Source organism: Cololabis saira, chromosome 10 (assembly GCF_033807715.1).
Source record: "Cololabis saira isolate AMF1-May2022 chromosome 10, fColSai1.1, whole genome shotgun sequence".
In the NCBI taxonomy this organism is placed as follows: domain Eukaryota; kingdom Metazoa; phylum Chordata; class Actinopteri; order Beloniformes; family Belonidae; genus Cololabis; species Cololabis saira.
In genome coordinates this window covers 33,801,977-33,829,800 of record NC_084596.1, presented here as the reverse complement: position 1 = coordinate 33,829,800, position 27,824 = coordinate 33,801,977, and the positions used below count along the sequence as shown (strand labels likewise).

At 40.0% G+C, this 27,824-nt stretch overlaps 2 protein-coding genes across 4 annotated transcripts; both read left to right on the top strand.

Moving 5' to 3' along the window:
• The first annotated feature begins 148 nt into the window (after positions 1–148).
• Positions 149–4,949, top strand: rps15 (ribosomal protein S15). The gene is made up of 4 exons (XM_061732659.1): positions 149–227; positions 604–689; positions 1,492–1,726; positions 4,784–4,949. The coding sequence occupies exons 1-4, from the start codon at positions 225–227 to the stop codon at positions 4,895–4,897; spliced, it is 438 nt and encodes a 145-aa protein (XP_061588643.1). The 5' UTR covers positions 149–224; the 3' UTR covers positions 4,898–4,949.
• Positions 4,950–5,602: 653 nt separating this feature from the next.
• LOC133452915 (dipeptidyl peptidase 9-like) lies at positions 5,603–27,573 on the top strand. Of its 3 annotated transcripts, none has more exons than XM_061732656.1 (21): positions 5,603–5,725; positions 8,678–8,764; positions 8,903–9,147; positions 9,371–9,483; positions 11,071–11,244; positions 12,988–13,159; positions 13,341–13,451; positions 16,471–16,599; positions 16,691–16,752; positions 16,857–16,957; positions 19,258–19,435; positions 19,549–19,708; positions 19,867–19,946; positions 22,765–22,917; positions 23,082–23,217; positions 23,551–23,696; positions 23,781–23,927; positions 24,014–24,166; positions 24,716–24,858; positions 26,097–26,208; positions 26,579–27,573. In XM_061732656.1, the coding sequence occupies exons 3-21, from the start codon at positions 8,925–8,927 to the stop codon at positions 26,669–26,671; spliced, it is 2,586 nt and encodes an 861-aa protein (XP_061588640.1). In that variant the 5' UTR covers positions 5,603–5,725; positions 8,678–8,764; positions 8,903–8,924; the 3' UTR covers positions 26,672–27,573. The 3 variants fall into 3 exon arrangements, with proteins under 3 accessions (XP_061588640.1, XP_061588638.1, XP_061588639.1); XM_061732654.1 differs by having other exon boundaries at positions 5,614–5,723; positions 8,683–8,764; XM_061732655.1 differs by having other exon boundaries at positions 5,686–5,725; positions 12,991–13,159.
• Positions 27,574–27,824: the final 251 nt, after the last annotated feature.

The following is a 27,824-nucleotide window of genomic DNA, read 5'->3' as shown; positions in this document are numbered from 1 at the left end:
ATCTGCGGTTATTTATTCATTTTGTCTCTCTTTTACGTTTCCACTGGAAAAAAAAAGCAACGCAGGTGAAAACCTGATGAAAAGACGTGTGGAAAAACTCCACCCGCTGCTGGTCACAGTGCAGAATAACACCGGAAAACGGCCTCGGATGTTTACCCCAAATTCCGCGATATTTGGCTGAACGAGATCACGGCTCTCTCTTTTCCACTGGGTCTTCAGGCAAGATGGTAGGTGCACATCCGACCTCAATGCCTGCCGAGCTGTAATCCTGAGGCATCTGAACATTTACGTCGTAGTTTGGAACCTTTGGCAGCATCACCCGACAGTTTAAAACATCAGCTCTCCAATCAGTTGAAAATTATTGCTCAGAATGAAGGATATCGCTATGTTTATCGGCCATGTATTAAGCGTAGCTAAGGCCGGGGGTGGCTAAGCTAAACCTATGGGCATCCTACAATGGAGAAGTTTCGTAATGTAGTAATGTTTGTACTTGTAATAAATGGTCAGGAATCGATTTTAGAATAAGCTACCAAACGTTTAATTGCTGCAGTGAATGTATTGTGAAAGCTCATCAGTATTGTTTCGTACTGTTGTCTGTTCCAGGCAGATACCGAGATCAAGAAGAAGCGTACCTTCAGGAAGTTCACCTACAGAGGTGTGGACCTGGACCAGCTCCTGGACATGTCCTAGTAAGTGCAGGACACAATCACACTGGGATTCACATTCTGGTGTGTTACAGAAATCTTCAGTATGCACAGATGTGAAGGAGGAATCTTGCTGGACATAATTGCTCAAATACCTTCAGATTTTGTGATGCCATGTCCCTCATTGACTAAAATTTAAAATTCAGATGCCACAACTGGTGTCATTATTGTTCCTTGGTGAAAATTGCACTTTTTATTATTATAATAGACTGACTGAAGACTCCAATTGATCAAACATGCATTATAAAACTGGAAGTTTTGTTGTATTTCTATGGAGTTTTACCCAAACTGAATAAGACGGCTTATTCCTGGTAGTAAATCTTGTGATAATTCCTAAAATGCAATCGGGTCTTTTTTTGAGAGCTATATGTGATGCTACACCAGTGTATCATCTACAGACTCTTTATTTCACACATGAAGCATCTATGGGTGGATGAAATGTGAATCCCCATCAAAAATAACAGCCATGTTTGAAAAGATATAGTGCTGTAAAGAATTCAAAATTTGGGATGCAATTATGACTTTCCTGGGTTTTGTGATAGAAAATTGCAAAATTTGCTACACTATTGTGAAATTTGCATTTTTAGATTTATCACCTTGTGGTGGAGTATGTTTGGAGTACTCAAAGTCTATACTTAATCCATCTTTCAGCCTGAGTAGTATCCCAAAGGATACACAAAATATCAACAAAGCGATTAGTCGAATAGCTAATCATCTTGCCAATACTTGAAAGGGCCATTTTTTTTTAATTTTTTTTTTTTTAATAATCTTTTCTGTTCTTCCTCAGTGAGCAGCTGATGCAGCTGTATTGCGCCCGCCAGAGGAGGAGGCTCAATCGTGGCCTGCGCCGTAAGCAGCAGACCCTCCTGAAGCGCCTGCGCAAGGCAAAGAAGGAAGCACCTCCCATGGAGAAACCAGACGTAGTGAAGACCCACCTGAGAGACATGGTCATCCTGCCTGAGATGGTTGGCTCCATGGTTGGAGTGTACAACGGCAAGACTTTCAACCAGGTTGAAATCAAGGTGAGGTTATTTCTGTAACTGTTAAAGGTTGATGCGTTAATTTCTCAACTAGTATTTGTAATTGACAGTGTGTTCCAGCCATTTTATTTCCATCTGATATCTTAGGTTTAATCTACACATAAACTCATAAGGTATTTGAACTGAAAAACATAATTCAAAGTAAGATTTAAGCAGCTTCAGTCAGCAGACAATACGGGGGGGGGGCGGCACAGCACAGCTGCGTGGTTGAATGAGCCTAGGATGAATGAGTGTGATTGTGATGAGAATTCCCGGCCATAACATGTCATGTGGTTATGCTCTAAGCACATATAGAAACATAACAACAAAACTTAGAAGTGTGTGTGTGATATCCATTTTGCATAACATGGTTTTTGTGTGGATGCAGTTAAGCCACACTTCCAGGTAGAACTGTTAGAAACAGGTTTTGACACAAAACTAAAGACCATCAGGGAGGAGTGGTACACTTCAAAGAAACCCTGTTTAGTTCTTGCATATAGAAATACCAGATTCTATTTAACTTTAAGGAATACTTGGTAGTGTCCAGTTCTTAAACCCATTCCTACTGTTAACCGTCCAAAGTAACTTTGGATGTGCCTCCTGTGAGAATGCTGTATGGCTCCATTGCATGTCAATAATGAGGATGCTAAATCAGACTTATAGTGGACATAATGGCAGAGAGAGTATTGTTGGCTAAAACAAGAATGTGACTTAAAGTCAGGGAGTTGGTTGGTATTAACATGCTTAATTTGAGTAATGCACCCTGAACTTTAGATGTCGTGGAGACGCACAAGACATGGTTGAACCAATCTTTTAAGACTATAAAATACAGCTTATGTTAGACCCAGAGACAGATTTGCCCTTAAAAAAAAAAACTGCCTACGCCTGATGTAGGAGCGGCCTGTAAATCAAAGCCCCTTCACTCTTCATAGTGTCACAACAATCCTTCCTTATTGCTTTATAGCAACAGCAAAATAAATCATCTTAAACGGAGCCCTCTCACCTGTGGATGACGTCTAAATATAGTTAACACCCCTTCACATTGCATCATAATCACTTTGGATATATCACTTCAACATAAGTTCAGCATGATTTGCTGTATAAGTGGCAGGATGATTATAAATGAATCCCATGAATATGAGAAGTATAATATGGTATAAGTAGGTAAAACACATCAGTGTATTGGCATCAACACCTGAACTGTTTGTTACGTTAACAGAGCACACTGTAGCACTGAGCTAATTTGACTTTATTAAATGAATGACAGGACTCGCTATACTTTTGAGTGTTGATTTCCCCCCCAGTGTCTGACCCAGATGGAGGGGCTTTTGCTACAAGTGTGTTAATGTAAACAAAGCTTCTGCTTTCTATCTCATTACATTCTTGGATACCTCCCGTTTAATACCCTAATCTAGCACGTTGCCAGTCCCTTTACATTAACTGACACAGGGTCGCGTGTTGGGCTGGCCCTGGCAATAACTCCTTAAGGTAGTGATGCACCGAAATTAAAATTTGTGGCCGAAACCGAAAATAATAATAAACACTTGGCCGAATACCAAATAATACCGAACAATGGTTTTTCGCAGTTTTTCATTTATTTTGCTAATTTTTTTCACCATTGCATAAATCAAATAAATGTGCAGTGAAATACCCGCCAGTCACAATTTGTCTTACTGTACTTATTGTATTTTTTCTCATACTTTTTCATTTTCTCCCGTTCAAATCCAATTAATCGGGTCGCGGTGGGGCGGGGCTGGTCTCCACAATTTGAAGCCTTGTATAATAATTGTAAAAATCTGGTTATTTTCTTGGAGGATCTCGTCATATCAGACGGTGAGGGTTTGCGCACCGCATCGGTAGTACGGGCCCTTTTCTCTGCGCGGTGCGTCCCATGACCGTCTTCATCACCAAGCAGTTTTCCCAAATCCAACTCAGCCTGGATCATTTCTCGTGTCCTCTGCTTTTTCCCCACATCCAAGTAATGATCTGACATGTGCTGCATTTAACACCGCACGCCCCTAACTCCAGCTGTTCGCTGTTTAATTGCGTCATCACTCATTCCACCGAACACCGGAAGTGTTTTTTTGCTATTTTCGGCCGGGCAATTTCAGTTACCGAAAATTCGGTGCATCACTACCTTAAAGCGCACTTGATTGTGGATCAGAACTAATGTAAACAGAACTGACGTGGGGTTGTAGGTTAGAGCCTCAGAAGTTATTTGTGTTCAATGAACACAACAATTGGAGTGGGAGAGGGTGACTGCAGGTCATATTTGTGCAACCTGATTCGGGGGGAGTCGCCGCGCAAATCCCGTTATTCAGCATAGGCCTGCCACCCGCTCCATCTCCTGCATCAGCCAGCTCTTCTGATGTTGGTGAAGCCAGAGAGGCCAACCAGACAGACAGTGGGCCGTCATGTTACACAGTATCACTCGATGCCGCCTCCCGAGTCGTCTTTCCTCCCCTCGGCTCTACGCGCCAGCGAGGCAATAACGGGTGCATTTACACTGCCCAGCGTGTATTAAACACGCTTTATTCATGTCGGGATAATAACAGGGTCTAATCTAAAAATACTTTATCACCCCTCTAGATGGCTAAAACTGGCTGGATGTCCCAGGTGGTTCAAAATTTTCATTGCACATAGTCTCCATGGGTTCAGAATTATTTCTGAAATTTTTTAGGGTCTTTTTTCAATGTTTAAAGTGTCCCTGGGCTTGAAAGTGAGACCTGAAATGCCCTGTTTTTTTTTTTTTTTTTGTTATGTTTTTTTTTTCCCCCCTGGCCTCCCCTGGTGCTGATCTCAAATTCAGATAGAAAGGGAGGGCTGTGTCAGGAAGCGCATGAGGCATAAAACCTATGCCAAATCAATGTGCAGGACACAATGATGTGCCTGTGGTGGGCCCTCCAAAGGGAAACAGATGAAAGATTCTTATCTTGATCATTATTGATGTGGCTGGGTTTGAGTGGTCATTCCACTCTTCTATTCTGTTAAAAGGTATAGTGTGTATTTATCTATTACATTTGTTTAATTACTGACCAGATTATTTTCTTCTCTCCACAGCCTGAGATGTGTGGTCACTACTTGGGAGAGTTTTCCATCACCTACAAGCCAGTCAAGCACGGTCGCCCTGGTATTGGAGCCACACACTCTTCCCGTTTCATCCCTCTGAAGTAGAATGGCTGTATTTGTATAAATAAAAATAAAAAAGGAACTTGGTTTCTCCACACATTGTCTCATCTTTATTTTCATTTAAGATACGAGTGCACATTTAGCTGGGTATTAATGCCATAAAAGCCTAATAGTTGTCATTTTTGATGTGTTGAAGGAAGTGAACAAACATAAAATAATTGCGAAATTGCTTGATTATAGTAAATTTTATTTTTTTAATAATTACAAAAGCTAAATGTTGATTGGCTGTCTGACAAATTGAAAAATAGTTTCTTGTTCAGTATAACTTTTAAAGGTCTCTGGTATTTGACTGTTTTACCACCTAATTAAGATGTTTGACAAATTAAAAACAAAAGGCTTGTCAGTCCGCTCATGTGGTGAAGATGAGCTGGTTGTAATGGACTGAAGATGAGCTGGTGTTAATAGACATATATACATATGTGTATATATATCTCTGGTTGTGATGGACATATATACATATGTGTGTGTATATATATCTATGGTTGTGATGGACTGCTGAAGATGAGCTGGTTGTAATAGACATCTATATATATATATATATATATACACATATGTGTGTGTGTGTATATGTCTATGGTTGTGATGGACTGGTGAAGATGAGCTGGCAGCACGCACAGCTGACGGGAGGCAGCGGTGCGCCGCTGTAAAGTGGTCCGGGCTGTACTCGCCCCGGACGAAGGTTCCGCCTGCTCGTCTGAACGGCAGCTGCACTCAGGCGGCCGTCCCGGGCCATGGACTCAACATCTCGCAGCGACAAACCTGTTTGACAGCGACTAAAGTCAACATTTTTAAAGAAACGGCGGTCAGACTGGTAAGTACCTAACTGTAGGTAATGTCCGGGCCCGGCTTGCTTGGGCGTGTTTTTCCTCAAGTAGTTAGTTTTTTAAACAGGAAGCCCGCTAGCCGCGTAGCCGGCTAGTTAGCCTCGCAGCGGAGATGACAGAGGAGCAGCGCTGTCAAAACACCCAGGACCAGCGTTATACCCGCACACAGCCGTAGGAAACACTCTCCTCCACGGCTGGACACACGTCAGCGACCATAAAACAGTTTTTTAAGTGATCGTCCAAATGAAGTGGCCGGTGTTACTGCAGAGTTGCTAGCGGAGAACAAAGATGCTGTGCGGGCTAGCCGTTACCAGCCCGTTACCAGCCGTTACACCCGGTAACTGACCCGGTAACTCACCTGGTCACTCCTCAGGTCTGTGTGTGGACATAAACACGGTCTGTCCATGGGGGGGCTGGTGTTAACGCTCCCGGGAGGATCTGTAACTAAATGGAGCCACTATTAACTTCACACATGCACTTCCTCATGTACAGACACATGAAAGGTTAATCACAGCTAATCTAATCTGAGATTAAACACTTTAGTTCACATTAAAGATGTACAAATACCACATTAATTCCTTCCAAGCCGGACTAGGTGTCATTTTTACTCATGATGCTGTATGGCTGTTGATTTGATTTGATTTTGTACATGTAAAAAACTATTCAAGATAAGAAAAACAAAACAAAACAAAGAATTTCATACTTTAAACCTTGATATCTTAATTTATATGTGCAAAAAGGAGTAGGAAGAAGTGTAAACTTATTTAATCCTACGCCCATTCACTAATAATTTAACCCGTATTTATAAATACTCACACACTTACCTATACATACATACATACATACATACATACATAAGGGTTTCTGCAGGGTTTTAAAAAGTATTAAAAAGTGATAAATGAAAATTGCCAAATTTAAGGCCATTAAAAGTGTTAAATTCACTGTCAGAGGTATTATTTTTTTTTTTAAATTGGTATTTTTTACCTTTTACATTTTAAGCAGTCTATTTTATTGTCATTCACAAAGTGAAATAAATGTGAAACATCTGGTCAATATCAATGAGTCTATAAATCTGTTCTGTATAGTGTTCTATAGGTCAAAATCTGTATTAATGTTAAAAAGTCTGTGATTAACACTTAATGTTGTGACAGTTTTTAAAAAAAATCTGAAGGTAGTGAAAAAGGTATTAAATTGGTATTAAATTTAACATAAGGATTGCTGTATACATACACATAGTTGAGTATTTCTATATATTTGTACACACATACCCATATAAATATTTATATGCGAGCTAGCTGTCGTTACCAGCCCGTTACCAGCTGTTACACCCGGTAACTGACCCGGTAACTCACCTGGTCACTCTCAGGTCTGTGTGTGGACATAAACACGGTCTGTCCATGGGGGGGCTGGTGTTAACGCTCCCGGGAGGATCTGTAACTAAATGGAGCCACTATTAACTTCACACATGCACTTCCTCATGTACAGACACATGAAAGGTTAATCACAGCTAATCTAATCTGAGATTAAACACATTAGTTCACATTAAAGATGTACAAATACCACATTAATTCCTTCCAAGCCGGACTAGGTGTCATTTTTACTCATGATGCTGTATGGCTGTTGATTTGATTTGATTTTGTACATGTAAAAAACTATTCCAGAGAAGATAAGAAAAACAAATCAACAAAACAAAGCATTTCATACTTTAAACCTTGATATCTTAATTTATATGTGCAAAAAGGAGTAGGAAGAAGTGTAAACTTATTTAATCCTACGCCCATTCACTAATAATTTAACCCGTATTTATAAATACTCACACACTTACCTATACATACATACACATAGTTGAGTATTTCTATATATTTGTACACACATGCCCATATAAATATTTATATAAATAGATATATATATATTTATATAGATATATATATATATATATATATATATACACACTTATACACAGAGGTGCACACAAGCCGGTACTCGAGGGCGAGTCTACTGCACGTTTTATGTTTCCCTGCCTCAACACAACCCTGATAGACAAGGCTGTGTCACCAACAGAGTTGTGTAAACCTTGATGACGACCAGTGATTAGAATCAGGTGTGTTGGAGACAGGGAAACATCTAAAACATGCATAAATATAAAGAAATCTACCCATTCACCCAATAGTGCTATCTGCAGGTCCCTAAAGGCCGCTTAACCCCTGCCTCTTTGTACCTTGTGAAAATCCTGTTTTTATATTTGTTTTTAAACTGGTTAATGTTTGGACATTGTTTTAACCCTGGATCCATTCTGTTCCATAGTTTAACTCCCCTGACTGATATAGAAAATCTTTTCATTGTTGTTCTTGTTCTGCAAGTCCTAAAAGTACCCCTTAAATTATACCTCCCCTCTCTGTCATAATGTCATGTCATCCGTTGATTTCAGTCCTCAGGACTTTGGTGACATACGGCCAGGAATGGGTTTTGTTGTATATCTTGGAGCTCTGTTTATGTTAAGACATTAATCTAAGGCGTTTTAACGGAGCATCTGACTAGTCAACGATATATTCTTAAATTTTAACATAAGAGAGGTTGGTATAGTTGCCTGTATAAGTCATACTAACCCCTCAAATACTGTTTTCTTGAAAAGTATGTGTGACATTCCCAAAATTCTGGACTTCAGATGAAACAGTTGTACATGTTATATAGTTGTGCACATATGCCTGGCTTGAAAACATCAGCAAGTAGGCTTAAATGAAATTATGATCTCTTGTTACAGGAGTCTTTATAACATTTGGCTTTATGTGACTGATAAACTATACAGAAAAAGTCCTCATGAATAATCTGTTTTCCTTTTTCATTGAGGTATGTTTTCATTATTTGGATTGTATTCTGTGGAATAATAGTGAAACTGTGTTTTTTTAGTTGATCATAGAAGTACTTTGCTTTGTCCATGGGTTACAGAACTGGAATCGGGTGTGTTGACCAGTGAATGCAGAGTCAAGAAGGTCAAACTTTGTGATAAAAAAGAGAGTATCTGGAACAGGTACATATTACATTTCATTAAAATGCTTTTGTGCTCAGTTACTTTGATTACTAATGTTTTCAACAGTTAACATTGTTCAGCTTTGCCTTGTTTTTTTTCTTTCTTTATTCAAAATCATTGTTTCTTTTTAATTCCAAGGTCCAGTTGTGTGACTCTGAGCATGACAGCTGTGGACGGCCTTTCGGACGGCACAGAGGTGGTGGAAATGGAGGAAGCCCCATCTCAGTTTTTTGTGGAGAAACATTCTTGGGAGGGCCTCCGTGATATTATCCATTGTAGCAGGAAGTATTCGGGTATGATTGCCAACAAGGCTCCCCATGACTTCCAGTTTGTGCAGAAGACAGATGAGAATGGACCCTACTCCCATCGCTTGTACTACCTCGGTAAGTTGATAGAAGCCTGATGAAAGAGCACAAAAGCTTATTAGCTTCTTATGTGTTGTCTATATTTTGCTCAAATGAGCTCCTTTCGCTCAAGCTTAGTTTCAATTAAATTGAGTTAGAATATGATTGTGTCATGACTTGAGAATAATCACAATGTTAAATGTAATATATTCAGCTCAGCAAAAGATTTTCTTCATGTTGATTCTTTCTGCATGATTAACAGGAATGCCTTACGGGAGCCGAGAGAACTCATTACTCTACTCTGAAATCCCCAAGAAGATTCGGAAAGAAGCCCTCTTAGTGTTGTCATGGAAACAGATGTTGGATCACTTTCAGGTAAATGGATTTTTATAGCACTTTCTTATTGATGACTCAAGGTGCTTTTACACTACAAGTCACATTAAACTTTTTATTTAGAGTGCTTTCTTAGTAGATACAATTTTTATTTTATGCTATCAAGTGCTTTTTCTTCATGATACATGCTCACTGTCCTCTCAACCCCCAACCAGTCGAGGCTGAACTTTTTCCTTTCCACGTTAGTTTAATACATCAGTTGGTTTTTGTAGCAAAGCTATTATTATTATTATTATTATTATTATTATTATTATTATTATTATTATTATTATTATTATTATTATTATTATTATTATTATTATTATTATTATTATTATTATTATTATTGTTTTAATTGGCTTTGTATTAAAATGCATTAATTTGGAATGAGCTGAAGTGTACTCTTGAACTAGCTTGAGATTAAATTTTTATTGATTTGGTGCGATATAATTCGGTGCGATATAATTAGTGCTGCATTGAATTGAAATGTTGGGTTAAGTGTCTCACTCAAGTACAGTTTGCCATCTGACCTGCAAAGCCAGGGATTGAACCACCAACTTTGCAACTGGCAGATAGCTGCTCCAGTTCTGGGTAAATCCCCAATACGGATGGGCAGTCTGATTATCATATATGGTGGATAATCATGATATTGCATACGATCTGCTTTTCAGAGGAATCAAACTGTCTCACATAGATAACACTGAAGACCAAAGTTTCCTAAAACAAAGTTATTTTGTGAATGGAATGTAGTGAGATGGATAACAACAAAGATTGGTTTAGTTTTTTTTTTTTTTTTTAGTTCTTTTCCTTCTCTCTGCTTTCACCCTCTGCTTGCTGAGGATATGGGATTCCACTCGGGAAGGTTCAGTGCAGTTTTTTGAGTTTCTTAGTTTGGCTGTTTGTGTATTGGCATTATATGAATTTTGATTCTAGGCTCATCTGCAATGAACTGAATTAACTCAAACACGCATAATTCAATCCAGTTGGAATAAAAATGGACCGATCTGGATTGTACTTAAGTGGATTGCATTGAACTTGCTTGCTTTCTGTGGAAAGTGCCTTGACATGACTTGTGCTGTGAATTAGCACGCTACAAGTAGAATGAATTGAACTGACTAATGGGAATATCACTGTTGTGAACTCTTCTGAGTGCACTCTATGTTGTAGTAGTTACACAGGTGCTTCTTATGTCAAGATTGATCACATGAATGTTAATTTTTTCATTAAATACAAAGTCAGAGACAGTCTGTATTTGACTTATTTTACTGGACAGTCTATTTAAGCTGTTGTTCACATGACACCGGTTACTTAAGCTAGTTGAATATGTGTTTTCATATTTGCAGTTTTGTTAAGGTGATCATTATGTGTGGGGTTAGCTCAGTTTCATATCAAATTGTGCCTTTCCCTAATTCCTCTTCACCAAAAGACGCAATGTGACTATTACCATTGATCCATCAAGGTTTCCATAGTAATTTACGTGTTTATAATTACACATTTTTAAAGTATTCTTTTGAGACATCTATTAATTATCATTTGTTTATTAATTAAAAGTCAATTTTAATGATGGTGTTCTCCTCCCGTTTCTCTTAGGCCACACCACACCAGGGGGCCTACTCTCGAGAGGAGGAGCTGCTGAGGGAGCGGAAACGGTTGGGTGCATTTGGTATCACGTCCTATGATTACCATTCTAAGACTGGCCTGTTCCTCTTCCAAGCCAGTAATAGTCTCTTCTACTGTCAAGATGGAGGCAACAATGGCTTCATTGTGAGTAGACTGCTGTTTTTATTGTTTTTCTAATTTTGGGTCATAGATTTCAGATGCAGGTTTAAATTGGAGCATGGTAACAATCTTTAAGATGAGGATTATACATATCAGTTATATAGTGGCACCCGTACATTGAATATACCTGTTTGTGTCTTAAATTTAGATTTTTTTTATAGCCTTTTAAGCAGAGCAACAGTTATAACGCCTATCTGGTGTAGATAGTCTCTTCTGAAGTTTCAGCATCATTTGTATTATAATTCTTCTACAGTGTCAGTGCCATGAGCTTCCACAGGTATCATAAAGGGAAGATAATTACAGAAATGCTGTCCATTCTTGCAGCTATTACATTTTTTTGTACATTCTCCAAACTCGTAGTTTTCATATGACGACCCTGGAGATAAACAAAGATTCCCACATCAACCAAAGCTGTTCTGATCTTACTATGCTTTAGTTTTTCGGGCTGATGTTAAAATACTGAGAATTAAACGGTCTGTACTTGTATAGCACTATTTTTTTCCCCTTCTCTGCATATATATTAATGGTTAATACCAAGTTTGGTAAAACCCAGAGCATATATATGCATTTTAATCTTCAAACAAAGCGTTGTTTTTTTTGTTGTGCATTGGTGTTTTTTTGGGAGTGTGTTTCCTTCACCAGCCCTCTTGGCTGTCTATTATGATTTATTGTTCCCTCAAGTATAGCACAATTTTAATCTTGTTTGGCTTTTACAACAAGACTTATAAAGTGTTTCTCATTCACCCATACACAATAAATGCGTGGCTGTTACTTGGCAACTATGCAGCGTTCATCACCATCCTCTTAAAGTGACCTCCAAAACTTCTTTTTGTTTCCTTGCTCGTCGTACCTTTTGAGACGCTGTGTTTGGGACGTCACTGTCTTTCTGCATCTGTCAAACCTCCTGGAAATGCTACAACCCAATGTTTGAAGTTGTCTTGGGCCCATTCAGGCTACTCTAACAGGCTCTAAGTTGTTGTGGATCTAGCAGTCTATGAAAACATTGGGAGAAAACATTATCTCATATTTGGGTCAATATGGTATTTACTCTACATACAGTAGTGCTTTTGTTTCTGTGATCATACCCTGGATGTGTCAGTGTCCTGCCCAAAGACACTTTAAAATGTGGCACTGTTGAGGATCCATCCACCAGTCGAAAGTTGGAGGACATCCTACTCTTCCCACTGAGTCTTTCTACCACCTTGTTGTTGAAGATGGTTTAAATATGGGCTTTTAACCAGAACAGCTTTACTCTCAGCAGCCTTCAAAAAGTGTTATTTTACATTGCGCTTGTGCCTTTTGTATGTTGATTATTATTTAAGTTGAATAACTCCTATATAGTGCGTTCGTTCAGAATTGTTGGTCATTAGTGTTGCACGCTTTTGATGATTTTGACAACATATTGTTTCTACAAACTGTTTCTATCATAAACAGAATTAATATAAGCAGTTGTTTTGTAATGGTTAAAAAAATGAAACATTTGTATTTATTAAAGGGGAATCGTTTTCGCATTTTGTTAGTTTACATAGAAAATGAACAGTTAACCTGGATTTCTAGGAAGAAAACTATTATTTTGATTCATGAAGAGTGATAATGTCAGATTTGTGAACTTGTTTATGTAACAATAGACCCAACTTTGATAACATCAGCAGATGACTCAGTTACTTGAGGTGAGGTGAGTTCTCTCAGTCGTCTACTTGCCATTGAATGAGATTATGTGTGTTTTAGCAGTCTGCTCCTGTAAAGCCTGTCGAAATCAAGACCCAGTGCTCAGGCACCCGCATGGACCCCAAGATCTGTCCTTCAAACCCTGATTTCATAGCCTTCATCAACAACAATGACCTGTGGATAGCCAATATTAAGACAGGCGAGGAAAGGAGACTCACATACTGCCATAAAGGTCAGAAAGCTCTTCGTATCATTTAAAAGAAATTGTCTTGATGTGGTAGATTTCCCTATATGTTCATCATCATCATCTCATTTCACCACAGCGCACGTTTTGTCACATCGTTTCTCATAACTGCTTATTGTAAGCTTGTTTTATTGTGTTTTTATGTGTTTATTGAATACATTTCTCCCAGGTCTAGACAATGTTAAGGAGGACCCCAAGTCTGCAGGTGTAGCAACGTTTGTCATCCAGGAAGAGTTTGACCGTTTCACTGGTTACTGGTGGAGTCCATCAGCGATAGAAGGTTAGTATTTAATTCCAAATCCAAGTAACACAGTTGGATTTGGAAATATTTGTACAGAGACAGAATTTTTTTTCATGGTTTTTGTCTTGATACACCACCACAGTGGATTTCTAATATACAATAATCAAGATGTGATCAAAGTATATACATTACTCTTTAATTAAAGAATTTATTAAAATTAGATTGTTAATACTTTTAAATACTTGATTAAAATATTTTGCAGTCCGTGACCACCTGAAGTCTGGGGGCAGTGGACGTCCCCAAACACTTGCTACCTGGAGATGCTTTGCTTTCTGTTTTTATTCTCATTTTTAGGCCATTCTACTTTAAGTTTTGTTTTCAGTAACTGAAAAGCTGCTCTACTGGCTTGAGACCAGGCAATTGACTTAGCCATTAAAGAGTATTCCATTTCTTTGCCTTCAGAAAGCTTTGAGTTGCTTTGAGTTTTGTAAGATCTTTTGAAATGTGAGCAGATTACACACCTCAGAATTTGCTTGGCTGCTTCTGTCAGCACTCACATTATCATCAAACGGCTTGGAGCCTTTTGTGTTCCACCTCCATCACGTTTGAAACACGATTGTGGTTTGTCTTATCCATCTTCCCATCGTTCTATTACACGTTTATCTTGGTTTCATTTGTTCAAAGAATCAGGTTCCAGATCATGGGACGCTTTTGACAACGTCTCATCTGGCTCTCCTGTTCTTGAATGTTACTAGTGGTTTGAACCCTCTGGATTTACATACATGAAAGTCTGTCTTGATTGTAGATTTAATGTAAATGCTACAATCTAAATACTACCTAACACTAATTAAGCCAGCACTTGGAAGCATATTTATTGTGCGACTTTTGGCCTGTCGGTGCGTACGAAATGCCATACTAAAAAGTATACTTAAGTTCAGCACACTTTTGAGTAAATATCAGTAGTATGCATTAATTCGGACGTACTATTAAGAGCGTACACGTCAGTTCCTGCCGTTGGGAGGAAGTGACGTGTCACAGCAGCGGTAGCAGCGCTCTGCTCCGCTCTTTCCTGTTTTTTCTGGCCGAAACAAGATGACATTATATAATATATTATATACGAATATTATAATATTAATATTATATAACAATATTATTATACATAATATTATACTTATGACATATACGTATCACTTAGCAACCAAAGGCTGCTGCATTGCATTGTGGGAAGTTTCTGCTCAGCTAGTGTCCATCCATCCACACTAATGAGTATGGATAGAGCATACTATTGAGTACGTTCTAATGTTTCGGACGCACTAAAAAATCTGTCATACTCATTTTGCATACTCATTAGGGTGGAAGTATGCATTTTCGGATGCAGCGTGTGTGTTGTGAGTTTCAGGTCACCGAGAAGTCAAGTTTACCAAGTTCACGACGACTAATACTAAGCTTTTATGTTGCACATCCATACTCAGTTTCCGAATTACTCTTGGCACTGAAGCATCAGTGAAAGTGTCGTCCCTCGTGTGAAGGGGGTTATGCACCTGTGGAGGTCCACTGAGCAAGCCCACCGAAAAGGCCAGACTGGTTTTGGCGTTTTACTCTATCTTTGGCAATTGAAGTGGTGTTTTCTTCCCATTCCTGTTGTCTTATGTACACACGGAGCGTGTCGCTATGCAAAACTGCAGAGAAATCTCACCAACGTCTGTCCTCTTAAAGAAACCTCACCCACTGCTGCTTAATTCTTTGTTGGGCTGTGAAAATGCAGTCATCTGTCAACAAATCTGTTTTCATTCCTGCCTATAGAATACTGCCAGCCCAGCTGCACTTTCCTGCAACTATACATTCTCAGGCTCAAAGAACGATAGCCACACGTCTGTCTTTGGTTTTTGTCTTACTTGAACTGAGCTTGAACGTGAGCTGCTTTGACATAGTGAACCACCATATCTTGTAATCCCTGCTCGCTTACATGGGTATTTGTATTTGGGTATTTGGTTTTTTCCTTCACTGTGTCATGGCGAACATCTTCACCCCATCGCCTCTCCAGGGGGGTGCCTCAGGGGTCAGGGCTGGGACCCCTTCTCTTATCAAGTAGTTCTCACAGCATTGCTATGCTGACAACACTCAACTTTACCATTGTTCTCCTTCTGCTAAACCTTTCTAAGACTGAACTCCTGTTCATCCCGCCCAACCAGTCTGTCCATCATGACCTCAAACTCAATATGGATTTCTTCATCTCTCACACCAACTAAGGCGGTGAGGAACTTGGGTGTCATGATTGATGACCAGCTATCATTCATTGATAATTTTGCTGCGATCTACAAGGGCAGCTACAAGGTCTCCTTTCATACTTTAGCTTGAGTGTATTGTTCGACTTGTGAGTAGCTTTGCAAAACAGCATCTGCTAAATGAGTAAATGTGAAAGTAAATGTAAATGTGTTGTGAAGGGATTGCAGAATCATTTCCGTTTGAAGAAACAATCATTTGTTTTAGCTGTTTTCTGTGGTCTACAAGGTTTTTTGATGATGTTGAGCTCACCAGTCATTTTTATTCTTTTTAAGTATGTACCAAACCTTTGTTGTTTTTTTTCTTTTGGTCTCATTTACTTACATTGTGCAGGAGAACATCTTTAAAGTCTTTTTTTGGTCTTCAAAATGGTAGTTCCAGTCAAACAGCTGCCAAATGCCAACTCATTAGCTGATTTAAACCCCAACCTTTTACCTATTTAATTTTTCGTGAAGTAACTAAGGGATTGGCCGCAGCTGGCCGATGAACTCCTTTTTAGATGATTGTCCAAATACTTTTCAGCTTTTGAAATCGCCATAGTTAAAACATTTTTCTGTGTTTTTGTGAAACACTTTAAAACTGAATGTCTATCGTTGCACTTAAATCACATCTTGACTGTTTTATTTCAAGTCCCTTGTGGTGGTGTAAAACCAACAATTAAAGCTTTACTCGGCAGGCCTAACGGTACCCAAGGAACATAACTGAAAACTGCTGTGATTGTATATATTGTGTTCTGTCCTCAGCCTTTTCAAATGATTTTTTTCCCCCCCATCAGACATTGATGGAGGCAAAACAATGCATCTTCTGTATGAAGAGGTGGATGAGACAGAAGTAGAAATTATTCATGTTCCATCTCCGGCGCTGGAGGAGAGGAAAGCAGATGCGTATAGATATCCTCGCACAGGTATAGTAGGCTCAGCCCTGTGCAAATCACTTTTGAATAGTGATTTGTTTGATATGTCATTTTTACCAATACTAATTTCCCTATTGTATAGGTAGCAAAAATCCGCAGGCTACACTCAAACTGGCAGAGATCAAGACAGACCTTCAAGGAAGAGTAAGTCTTTTCCTATATTTTCTTGATAAATCTTTAGCTTGTTCATTTGATGTTACTTATGAGTGTGTGTGTGTGTGTGTGTGTGTGTGTGTGTGTACTTACAGATCGTGAGCACTCAAGATAAAGAACTGGTCATCCCTTTTAACTCCTTGTTTCCTGGAACGGAATACATTGCCAGAGTAGGATGGACAAGTGATGGAAAATAGTGAGTATCCATGGAAAATATTAAATTTTCCATGATGCTCTCATTCTCTGTATCTAACGGGAGGTAAATGACACTTTGAGTTTGCTCCAGGGAGTTTTGACGTGCTAACATTAGTTTTGGAGGGCTGTGTCCTTATATTTTGATAACTTTTATCTGGAGTTCTTCTGTGACCGTTGACAAAAACATGGACTTGCCACTCTTAGAGGATATTTATGAATTCATTCATGCTTTATTTTTGGAGAGAAGTGAATCACAGATAAGGTATGAAGTTATGTTGTTTAACTTCTAAATATTCTGGGCTAGTAAAAAACAAAAAAAAAAACTTCAAAAATGTAATAAAGGACTGTATTAAAGGAAATGTTATTGTCAGATGAAGTAGTGGGAAACAATCCATAATCATTCAGTCATATTCAGAAAAATTATACAATGATCTAGTAATTTGTACATATAAAACAAATATCTGCACAAGTCTCAATGCAGAACTTGGTCCACAGTTAAAAGAAAGTTCTAGCTTTTTTCAAAAATATGGAGCATGTACAAAAAACTGGAATAGCTTTAAAAATGGAAAAATACAGGTAGAAGAAGAAAGACATGGAGGCAGACAGAACATTTGAATCAGTAAATACAAATAAGTAGATAATGCACGACCAAAGAAATGAAAAACAAATGGGCAGAATCTGGAGTCTTTGGGCCTTTGTGAAATTTTCATAAATGTTAGAGCATGTAGAGCACCTTCTCACTGTAAACCTACTCTGGATTCATGAATATAGTCTAAAACTCAGATTTGGTCATCAGAAGGCGTGTGCATTCATGAATGTCAGTCAGTTGTGGATTGACAGCAAGTTTAAGCATAAATCCCCAGACAGGGAGCACCATATAAGGAGATGTGAAGGTGCACCCTTAACCTGCATGTCTATCTGTGGACATGGAGCACGTTGAAACCCAGAGAGAGAGAAGGGACATTTTTTTCAGACTTGGCGATGGAAGTAATTTTAAATGAAGTAGAGCAAAGCTGCCCCGGAGCTGGAGAGATCCATGAGATGGGCCCGTCTCACACAGAGCAACCTGTGACCCCTCCATAGCTATGCCCCTTTGATGAGCTCACAAGCTCATAATACCAAGGTGTCATTAGCTGTATTGACCTGTACAATCATGACATTGACTACACTGCCCTCCGCTGGATGTACATTGATGATTGATGAACCACATTTTGGCCAGAAAGCCGTGTCAAAGCTCTGTGATTAGTTTTGGGGAAAATAACTCGGAAATAATGCAAAGATGTGGAAACGCCTTACAATGCAGAAATAGTAATATATTAATGTAACTAACTCTTTTCAAATGACAGTAACTAGAAACATTCAATAAATTGCATTTTAGAAGTAAATTACCACTGATTATTACCTAAACAGAAAGAAACAAGGTTACTATGCACTAGAAAGAAGCTGTGGACGAGGGATGATTGAATGAAACCTATATTTACCAGTAGTATTGATCATGAATCTGGTCCGTCGAGTCACAGCCACCTGATTTCCATTTTGAAATAAGAAAAAATAAAAAACAGAAAATGACACCCCATTTGATTATTTTTTTATATAAAATTCGTTAACGAAAAACAACTTGTTTCCCTTTTTTCTTCTTAAAATTGAAAAACCAAAAACTTCAATCTGCATCGAACAAGGAAGGGATGCTGAAGCTTTTTAGTGGTGTAGGTCCAATGCAACATAAAGATGACTTCGTGATGAAAAGTCCACCATCATTGACTACTTAGTGTTGCATGTTCAGTAAAGGACCAGGGAAGATTGCAATCCTTAACTCGACATCAAATGCACATGTACCAAGAATTTAATGTATGGTTAAAGTGGGAAATAGGTTTGATGATGATTCCATCATTTTTCAGGATTGCAATGCATCGTTCCTGGTCTGATTTGATTTAATTTGATTTGATTTATTTATTCAGCACAGTATAAAAAACAGAACAAGTAACATACAAATGTAAAAAAGAGATTTGTAATGCGCTAGGCTGAGGCAAAAAGCCCAAGGGGCTTATACGAGGCCTCTACCTATGTAAAATACAGCAAAAGATTGTACAAAGATTTAAAATATGCAGAATATATGTTTCCAGTCTAAAAACAAAGACAAAGCAAATAAACAGCAGCATGAATAGAATACATGGTATCTACATGATTACTCTTTTGTTCTAACAAATACATCTGAACGTACATCCTCCAAGAGTGGCTTGTATGGTGAACTAGTGTAGGGGTGTGAATCAATCTTTTCTCGTCTCGTCTATGTCCTTGCAGCGGCTGGGCAGTGCTGCTGGATCGCAGTCAGAGGAAACTGCAGCTCGTTCTGCTGCCTCCAGCCCTCTTCATCCCTGTCACGGAAGACCCAGTTCTGAGGCAGGAAAGTCTGGAGACTGTGCCCAGTTTCACACAGCCATATATAATCTACGAGGAAACTACTGACGTCTGGATAAATGTAAATCTCCTCGAAAAGAGTCCTCATCAGTTCCCTTAAAATTTGGGTAACTTAAGTTTCAACTTCCTGTAAATATTCAGTGGCTGTAACTGAGTGTTTTTCTCTTTATGCAGGTTCATGATATATTCTATCCCTTTATTCAAACAACGGAAGATGAGTTTACTTTCATTTGGGTAAACGAGTGCAAAACAGGTTTTAGCCACCTGTATAAAATCACATCACTGTTCCAACCTGGCTGCTATCAGTGGACAGAAGACTACCAACATGTAGAGGGTAAGACATAAGGAAATGCCTCAACATTTATTTAAAGTTGGATTAAAATACAAAACCTATTTGTCTTGGATTTAAAAATGTAATATCACTTTATCTCTCAACCCCAGCATCAACACCAACATAATCAGGATGTTTTAATATTTACTTACTTTTGGCAGGAAACTTCAAATGTGCTGTGAGGGAGGAGGTTCCTCTGACCAGTGGAGAATGGGAGGTGCTGGCAAGACACGGCTCCAAGGTAAGACAGACTCTCTCAGGAAGAGAGTCCTACGGTGGTTCATCTGAATGTGCCCAACATATTAAGGCGTCACTCACGACCCCGGAGCCCCTCCTTTTTTACACCTTAAACCTTTTAATGTGTGTTGAATATGTACAAAGCAGGTAGTTCAGCATGTTCTGACTGTATGGGGAAGTCATTTAGCAACATCAGGAATAATATCTTAAAATGTTTAACATTGCTTATCCATCTGTCACCAGTGAAGCTGATATAAATATCCTTTTTTTCAGAAAAATTTCTACAATTCTTCTCTTTCTAAATGAGGTGTCTGTGCATGGGTTTGTTAAAACACTCAAAGATCTTTACAGCTGTAGGAACTGCCCTTTTCAGACCAGCAGTATTCTGTGACTTACTTTAAATGCAAATGAGCCACTTGTTTGGAGAGAGCTGCAGTGGGAACGGCGCCACCCTCCGTGCTTCCATTGAAATGTTTTTTAGAGGGAAACAAGGGTACCGGCCTTGAAAACACAGCAGGTCATCTGTACATGTTTGAACTGGAGTCAGACAGAGAATGAAGAGGCCGCTGAGTGTGTGGGGGGCAGAGCGGTTTCCAGCCAATGTATGGGAGGCTGATGCAGGCTGTGAAAATAATCCCCAGGGCGCTTTGCCCATATGTTGATGGCAGGGAATGCAACTTTTTGTGCCAGCAATTGATCTGGGCATGATAAATCTATTAACTGCTGCTCGTGAACACAACAGTATGGGACATCTTTATAATCGTTTGGCTCTGTACAGCCAGGCTCTGGCTGTCAAACTGGGTAAAATCTGGCGTGAAACGCTGTAGGTTATTAGAAGAAGTCATAGGGGTAAATCCACAAAGAACAGATTGCGCCCGCAAATAGCGCTGTGAATTGCGCTGCATTAGCGCCCGCAATTTGCCCCGCTTTAAGGTCCTATTCACAAAAGATTTTGCTCTAATGATATACCGGCGCAAACACGCCCATAAAGTTTTGCGGCTGAGTGCAATTTGCACTTGTCTGAGTAAGTGAGCGGAGCTGTTTCCAGTGTTCTCCGTATTTCAGCACACAGATTGGTCCCTAATGAAAACTGCAGAGAGCACAATAGCCTCAACTTTCACGTATTTGTACTTCTAGTATTTCGCATGCAGATAGATAGATAGATAGATAGATAGATAGATAGATAGATAGATAGATAGATAGATAGATAGATAGATAGATAGATAGATAGATAGATAGATAGATAGAAAAGACCTCAGTGTCTGTATGACATAAGCTAATGAAATGTCAAATGTTAAGAGGCTGTGCGCATTTACGCACACGGCACAGCACCGGTAACTTCATTAACGATCAGGATCAGATCCGGATCTAATGGTAATTCATGTTCTTTGTTTTGCTACACGTATGAAAGCTGTATGTGTACACTGTATGAAAGCGATACGAAAACGGCCCCGCATCCCCGCTTCACCCCCCGCTCCCTCTCCTCCTCTCCCGTCTCCCCTCAGAGCTGCTCAGGGCGGGTTTATGGTTCTGCGTTCCTTTAACGCAGAGCCTACGGCGTAGGTGCGCGTCGCCGCGTACCCTACGCCGTAGGCTCTGCGTCGTTTTAACGCGGGACCCTAATTTAGGCACCATACACCCGCACGTAAAGGTTTCACGCGCGCGTAAAACTCATATGAAAAAAAATCTGAGTCCCTTTAGGGGCTCCGTGGGGCTCCCTAAACGCAGCCCCTCATTTGTTCTGTCCTAAAGTGTGAGGAGGTTCCCTGCATGTCACCACGGCAGCAGCAGCAGCAGCAGCACCAGAGTCCTGACTGACTGAGCTTCACACAGAGGGACACGATCAGCGCTATTTTAATTTATTATTTTATTATTTTAAGTCTGATATATGTTGTGATATGTGATGACATTATTAAGCTGTTAAACACACACATTCTAGATTATGTTTATATGGTGGAATTGTTTGTAATAAAGCAGCCCCTTACTGTATGGATGAATCCTGAACTCCGTCCTGTTATTTTTATTTTTAAATCCGAGATAAGTCCACAACCCCACTTGATCTGACTGTCTACAGTCATGTCTGACTATAGATGTCACCCTTAATATCATTCAGTATCACACAGGCTTGAATGACATTGAGAGAGAGAAACAGAGAGACGAGGAGTGAGGAGTTTGCGCGCAGTTTAATACACGCTTCTGAAAGACGGTATTTGCTCCACTATTTTTGCATGTGGCAAATAGCCCTGGCCTTTGTGAATTAGACGCTTTTTGCAATGAGGCTTATTTGCATAGAAAGGGGGCAATTTTGCGCCGAATTACCTAATTTGCATGCATGCAAATGGTACCGGCGCAGACTGCCACTATTTGCTTGGCAGCGCAGTTTGTGGAGCAATTCGCCCTTTGCGGGTGCTTTGTGAATTAGACGCTCTCTTTTTGTCTCATTTGCACCGGTTTAGCGGCCGCAAAAGCCGCGCAATCCTTTTGTGGATTTGGCCCCTAGTGTGATGTAGAAACAGGACCAAAAATCTGAACGGCTCAGTTTCTCCTACACATCCTGTTTGGCGCAGCATACCCCACACAGACTGATTTTAAGGCTTGATAAGACATTTTTATGGGCTGGCAGGTACCCCAGGTACCAAACCTTCAAGATCAAGTCTTAAAAAAGTACATCTTCCATAATGTGTCCCCTTTAGATGTCCCAAGTTAACCTTCTCATCACCTCCTTTGTGTAATACCTGACATTATGACTTTAATTAAGAACTGCTTTTATCTGCTTTTATCTTTTTGTTGTCCTTCAATTTGTCTTATCCTTCTCTTGCTAGATCTGGGTGAACGAGGCATCGAAGTTGGTGTATTTCCAGGGCACCAGGGACACTCCCCTGGAGCATCACCTGTATGTAGTGAGCTATGAGTCACCTGGAGACGTGGTCAGACTAACCAAGCCCGGCTTCTCCCATAGCTGCTCCGTTAGTCAGGTATACCCAAGAATTAAGATTTTTATATGGATCATGCATTGATTAACTAACGCAGATATTGTTGTATATGATGCATTTGTTCTGATTGTCTCTTAAATTGTTACCTATATATTCCTTTAATAATTCTCCTGTTGGGCACCTGTGTTTTTTTGGTTGTTCTACAGAACTTTGACTTTTTCGTCAGCCACTACAGTAACGTGAGCACGCCTCCCTGTGTCCACTTGTACAAGCTGAACAGCTCAGAGGACGATCCGCTGCACATGGCTCCGGAGTTTTGGGCCAGCATGATGGAGTCACCAGGTAATCCAGTTCTGATGTAGACGCCCCCCATTACCCTCAGATCTGAGGGTACAGAAAGAACGCAGCAGCTTCTATGTGGTTCTGAATCCAGTTTACATACTTAAAGCTCATCTGAAGCTGAACAGTAACAAGGGATTGAAAACTGTTTGAATACAGATTTGAATCAGGAATGTGAAAGTATCTGTGGTTTTATTTCTGGAACAATCAAAAGTATTTTCTGAGAGAAGGTGTTAACTAAACTTTGTGTCAGGCTTGATGGTCTTTAATAACCGATGTAAAGAGGAAGGCAGCCTGACTAACCAGTAACCACTGTCTTTGATATGTTTTTTTCAGGTTGCCCCGGAGATTACAATCCACCTGAGATTTTTCACTTCCCAGGAAGGTCAGGCTTCCAGTTCTACGGGATGGTTTACAAACCTCACAACCTGCAGCCTGGCAGGAAACACCCAACGGTTCTCTTCGTGTATGGAGGCCCACAGGTTTGTAGCTGCTAATATTCATGCTCCTTTTCTATTTATTACGTTTCCTAAATTTTCTTTTTAACTTTGGTTGTATGCTTTTAGGTTCAGCTTGTTAACAACTCCTTTAAGGGGATGAAGTACCTCCGTCTTAACACGCTGGCTTCTCTTGGCTATGCCGTGGTCGTCATTGACGGGAGGGGTTCCTGCCAGAGGGGCCTTTTATTTGAGGGGGCTCTAAAGAACAAAATGGTAAAGTCACACGCTGTAAAGACAAAAGTCACGCTATAAAAGCCATGCAAGGCCTGGATCTCCTCACCGTCTTCCTAACTCTCCAGGGTCAGGTGGAGATTGAAGACCAGGTGGAGGGGCTGCAGTATGTGGCGGAGAAGTTTAACTTTGTGGATCTGAGTCGCGTCGCCATCCATGGCTGGTCTTATGGGGGATTTCTGTCTCTCATGGGCCTCATCCAGCGGCCCAACATCTTCAAGGTTCATAGACCCTTTTTCTTCCTTCTGCCTCCCTTTTCATCATTAAAGTGTATTCTCTTTAACTGTGACCATTCACTGTTGCCACCTGTTTTCATAGGTAAGGGAGCATTTTTTTGGCATCTGTGTAGTGCACCATGAACTGAATACACAGTGTTATTTGTGATGGTTGTCATGCAGTATCATCCTACAACCTGTTGGTGTCGCTGTTGAGCAGCTAGTTGACCATTAGCCTGAAGTCAGCTTGGATGATTGTTGATGCCACAGAGATTTTCCAATTTATTTATTTTTTTTAATAATTTTTTTTACCTGTTTTTATTTTAAGTGAAGGTACAAGTGTATCAACAGCTTAAAAATACAACTATTCACACTAATTCTGTGTTTTCCAGTAAAGCTTGCAGTACATTCAAGTCATTAACTCCTTCATGCAGATTTTTCTTTTTTCAGCTGCTTTCCGACCACAATGAAGCTTTTCACCACTGAAACGCTGCTTTTGTTTATACGTCAAGTTTAACTGTTTTTCCATTGTACACTGTTGCGTGTTGGTTCCAGCTGGCTATTGCTGGAGCTCCGGTGACGGTGTGGATGGCCTACGACACGGGCTACACGGAGCGCTACATGGATGTGCCGGAGAACAACCAGCAGGGCTACGAGGAGGGATCTGTGGCGCTGCACGTGGACAAGTTGCCAAGCGAGTCAGTACACACATGTTTCTCTCTACGACCTGGCAATAGGCTTTTCGTCAGTGCAGGATTTGTTTTAATTGTATAGACACATTTGTTGGTAGCCTCCCCACTAAAAAAGAAGCTGCAGCTCAGAAATAAAGGGAAACTGATCTACTGATAACACATTTTAGTTTGGAGTTTAGATACTTTTTTTCAGGATCGACGAGTGCCTTCTCTCATGGTAGTTTTCCAATATCTTCAAATATATGATTCAGATTTTGTTGTCTTCTAACCCTTAAACCCTTCCTGGGTATGTTTTGGATCGTTATCCTGTAAGGGGACCTAAGATCTATGACTGAGGCCGGATTTCCTTCATTGTACCCTGCAGAGATTCATGGCTGCCCCATCAGATGCAGCATATGCCCATTAACATAAGCATTGAACCAAGTATATGTTTGACAGGAGATGCTGTGAATACGGAGCTAACATGGCTTGTGGAAGCAAAAAACTCTTGGTAACTGTTGGTTATCAGGATGCATTTTAACAAATTAAAATCAGGCGTGTCTATGTCTTTCGTTCAGTATCGGAGTCCTGCTGCGTTTTCTTCCACAGACGCATTATTATTCAAAAGGGAATGGATGGTGCAATCAGACATTGATGTATCTTGACCTTGGAGTTGAGCTCGAATTCTCTTTGGATATGTTTTCTTGCTCATTGTCTACCGTCCAGACCATCCTCGGTGTTGCTTTTATTCTTCCCATAACTTCCTGAGAGGATGACTGCAGTCTCCTGTATCTTATACTTCATTTTCAACATGCTTATTCCATTCCTCTTCAGATATCTCTCTCCTGGTCTGGTTTCATTGTGCTGCGTGTGCTTGGTCATGATTGAAGTTAACTTACAGCTATTATATCTAATTATAATTCAGATTCAGCCTGAGTTATATGCACTAAAGTAAACTTGAGCATTTTTTAAATTTTTTTTATGCTAATACTGTTTGCTTTTTAGGCGTTCTGATATAAGAGTAAAATAAGACCTAAGCTTTTAATCTCTTTAACTGGTATAGATATATTTTAATTTCAGCAGCTATATGATCATTCCATCAGTAAATAGAAAGATAATTAAAAACTGCCATGGAGAAAATGAGATTTGTGGTTGCATGCTCAGTCAAAGCTCAGTCCGTAAGATCTTTGCGAACACAAAGTATTTGAACTATCTCCTACCCTTCTGTGGAGCGTATTGTTGACGTGTAACTCTGGTCCTTGCAGGCCCAACCGTTTGCTTATTCTCCATGGATTTCTAGATGAGAATGTGCACTTTTTCCACACCAACTTCCTGGTGTCACAGATAATCCGTGCTGGAAAGCCCTACCAGCTTCAGGTTAGTGTCCCGGACTCCCCCAAGTCACCACCAGTTATGTCTATGTAACATAAACCTCATGTACTCTCCAAATGCAAACAGGAAACTCATCTGTAATAGTTATTTAGCAGTCCATACCAGTACCAGACATTGGTACTGGTATGTTTACTTGATTATTAACGATAGCTAAATGTTTAAGCTTACAGCTTACAGTGTTTTAGATTATAGATGTTTCATATATAAATATTACACTGCATTTTGATTTTATTCCCATTATTTTAAGGTATTTTTTAATATATTCAAAGGAGATGTATTTAAAGCGTATTGCATTACTGAGTTATCTTTATCTCAGTCCCTTACTTGGATTGCCCGTTGTGTTTCAATCTCCCAGGTCTACCCCAACGAGCGGCATAGTATCCGCTGCCCTGAGTCTGGAGAGCACTACGAGATAATGCTGCTGCACTTTCTACAACAGTACCTATGAAAGAGACTGGAGGAGAGACAGGAAATCCAGTCCTGCTCTGCCAGTCTCTGATCTCCACAACCACCCAGTCCCAGCCCAGCTCCTCCTCTGAAAAATGTCCTGATCATCTCACGCCCCCGCTGTATTTTCCTTTTTGCCCCCTCTATATTGTGCTCTTTCTCACTCTGTGGCATCCATGGACTCCCCTCGTCTGCAAGCGGGAGAATGCTTGACGAGCCGAGGATTTGGTGTCTCCCCCCCGAAAGCAGAACAAAGACAAGTGGAGAAATCCCTGCAGGCTGTGTTACATTACTGACTCATGGCTCACCCACATGTTCATCCCTGCGCCCATAATGGTTTTTACCAGATGTTGTCGTCGCCCTCCCCCCCCGCTGTTTTATTCACTTCAGTCAGTGGTAGGAACAGGACTTCAGTTCAGGGAGAGCTGTAAAACGAAAGCTCCCACACTACCTGTACACATGTAAGATACAGTTTCTTACACACAAAAACACAACGAGACTCGCACACTATCACAATATCCAGGAGTCTTTAACATGCAGTTTGTGTAAGAAGGGAGAGAGTCCAGGCTCTTCCTGTGTCCACTAGTTTTAAGTATGTGTTGTCTAGAATAAAATACTTGTATGAATTTTTATTCTTTTTTTTTAAACGAGTGCTGATTGAAGCTGCTCGTTGGTTTTCGTTTCGTGCCATTTTCTCCCCTCATATCACATCGCTCAAGATGTCTGCTTGCCTTCTTAATACATAATTTATATTTTCCAAAGTACCTCTTGACTCTTGATCGTGCTGGTATTTCCTTTTTTTACTGCAATAACAACAGGAGGGTGAGCACTGGAGTCTTACATCAGCTTTGTACCACTGAAATACAATTTGTACATGACTATGAATAAATGTATTAATCTGTTGCATGCTTTCTTTTTTTTTTTTTCTTCCTATGTAGTCTTCTGATTGAACTAGCTGCTAAGTGTGGTCTCTTAATGTGTGATGGGGTTCAGCCAAGGTGCCTCACGATGCCTACATGTGTTTTTAAGTCATTAGAGGTTTAGTCGACCCGAGGTGAACCGCTGCTGTCGAGCTCTGAACCGTCAGGTGCTTGTTCATCCGCTCGTTTCCTGCGCAAGGACAGTTGCAGCGCTAAATACGGGAAGAATAATAA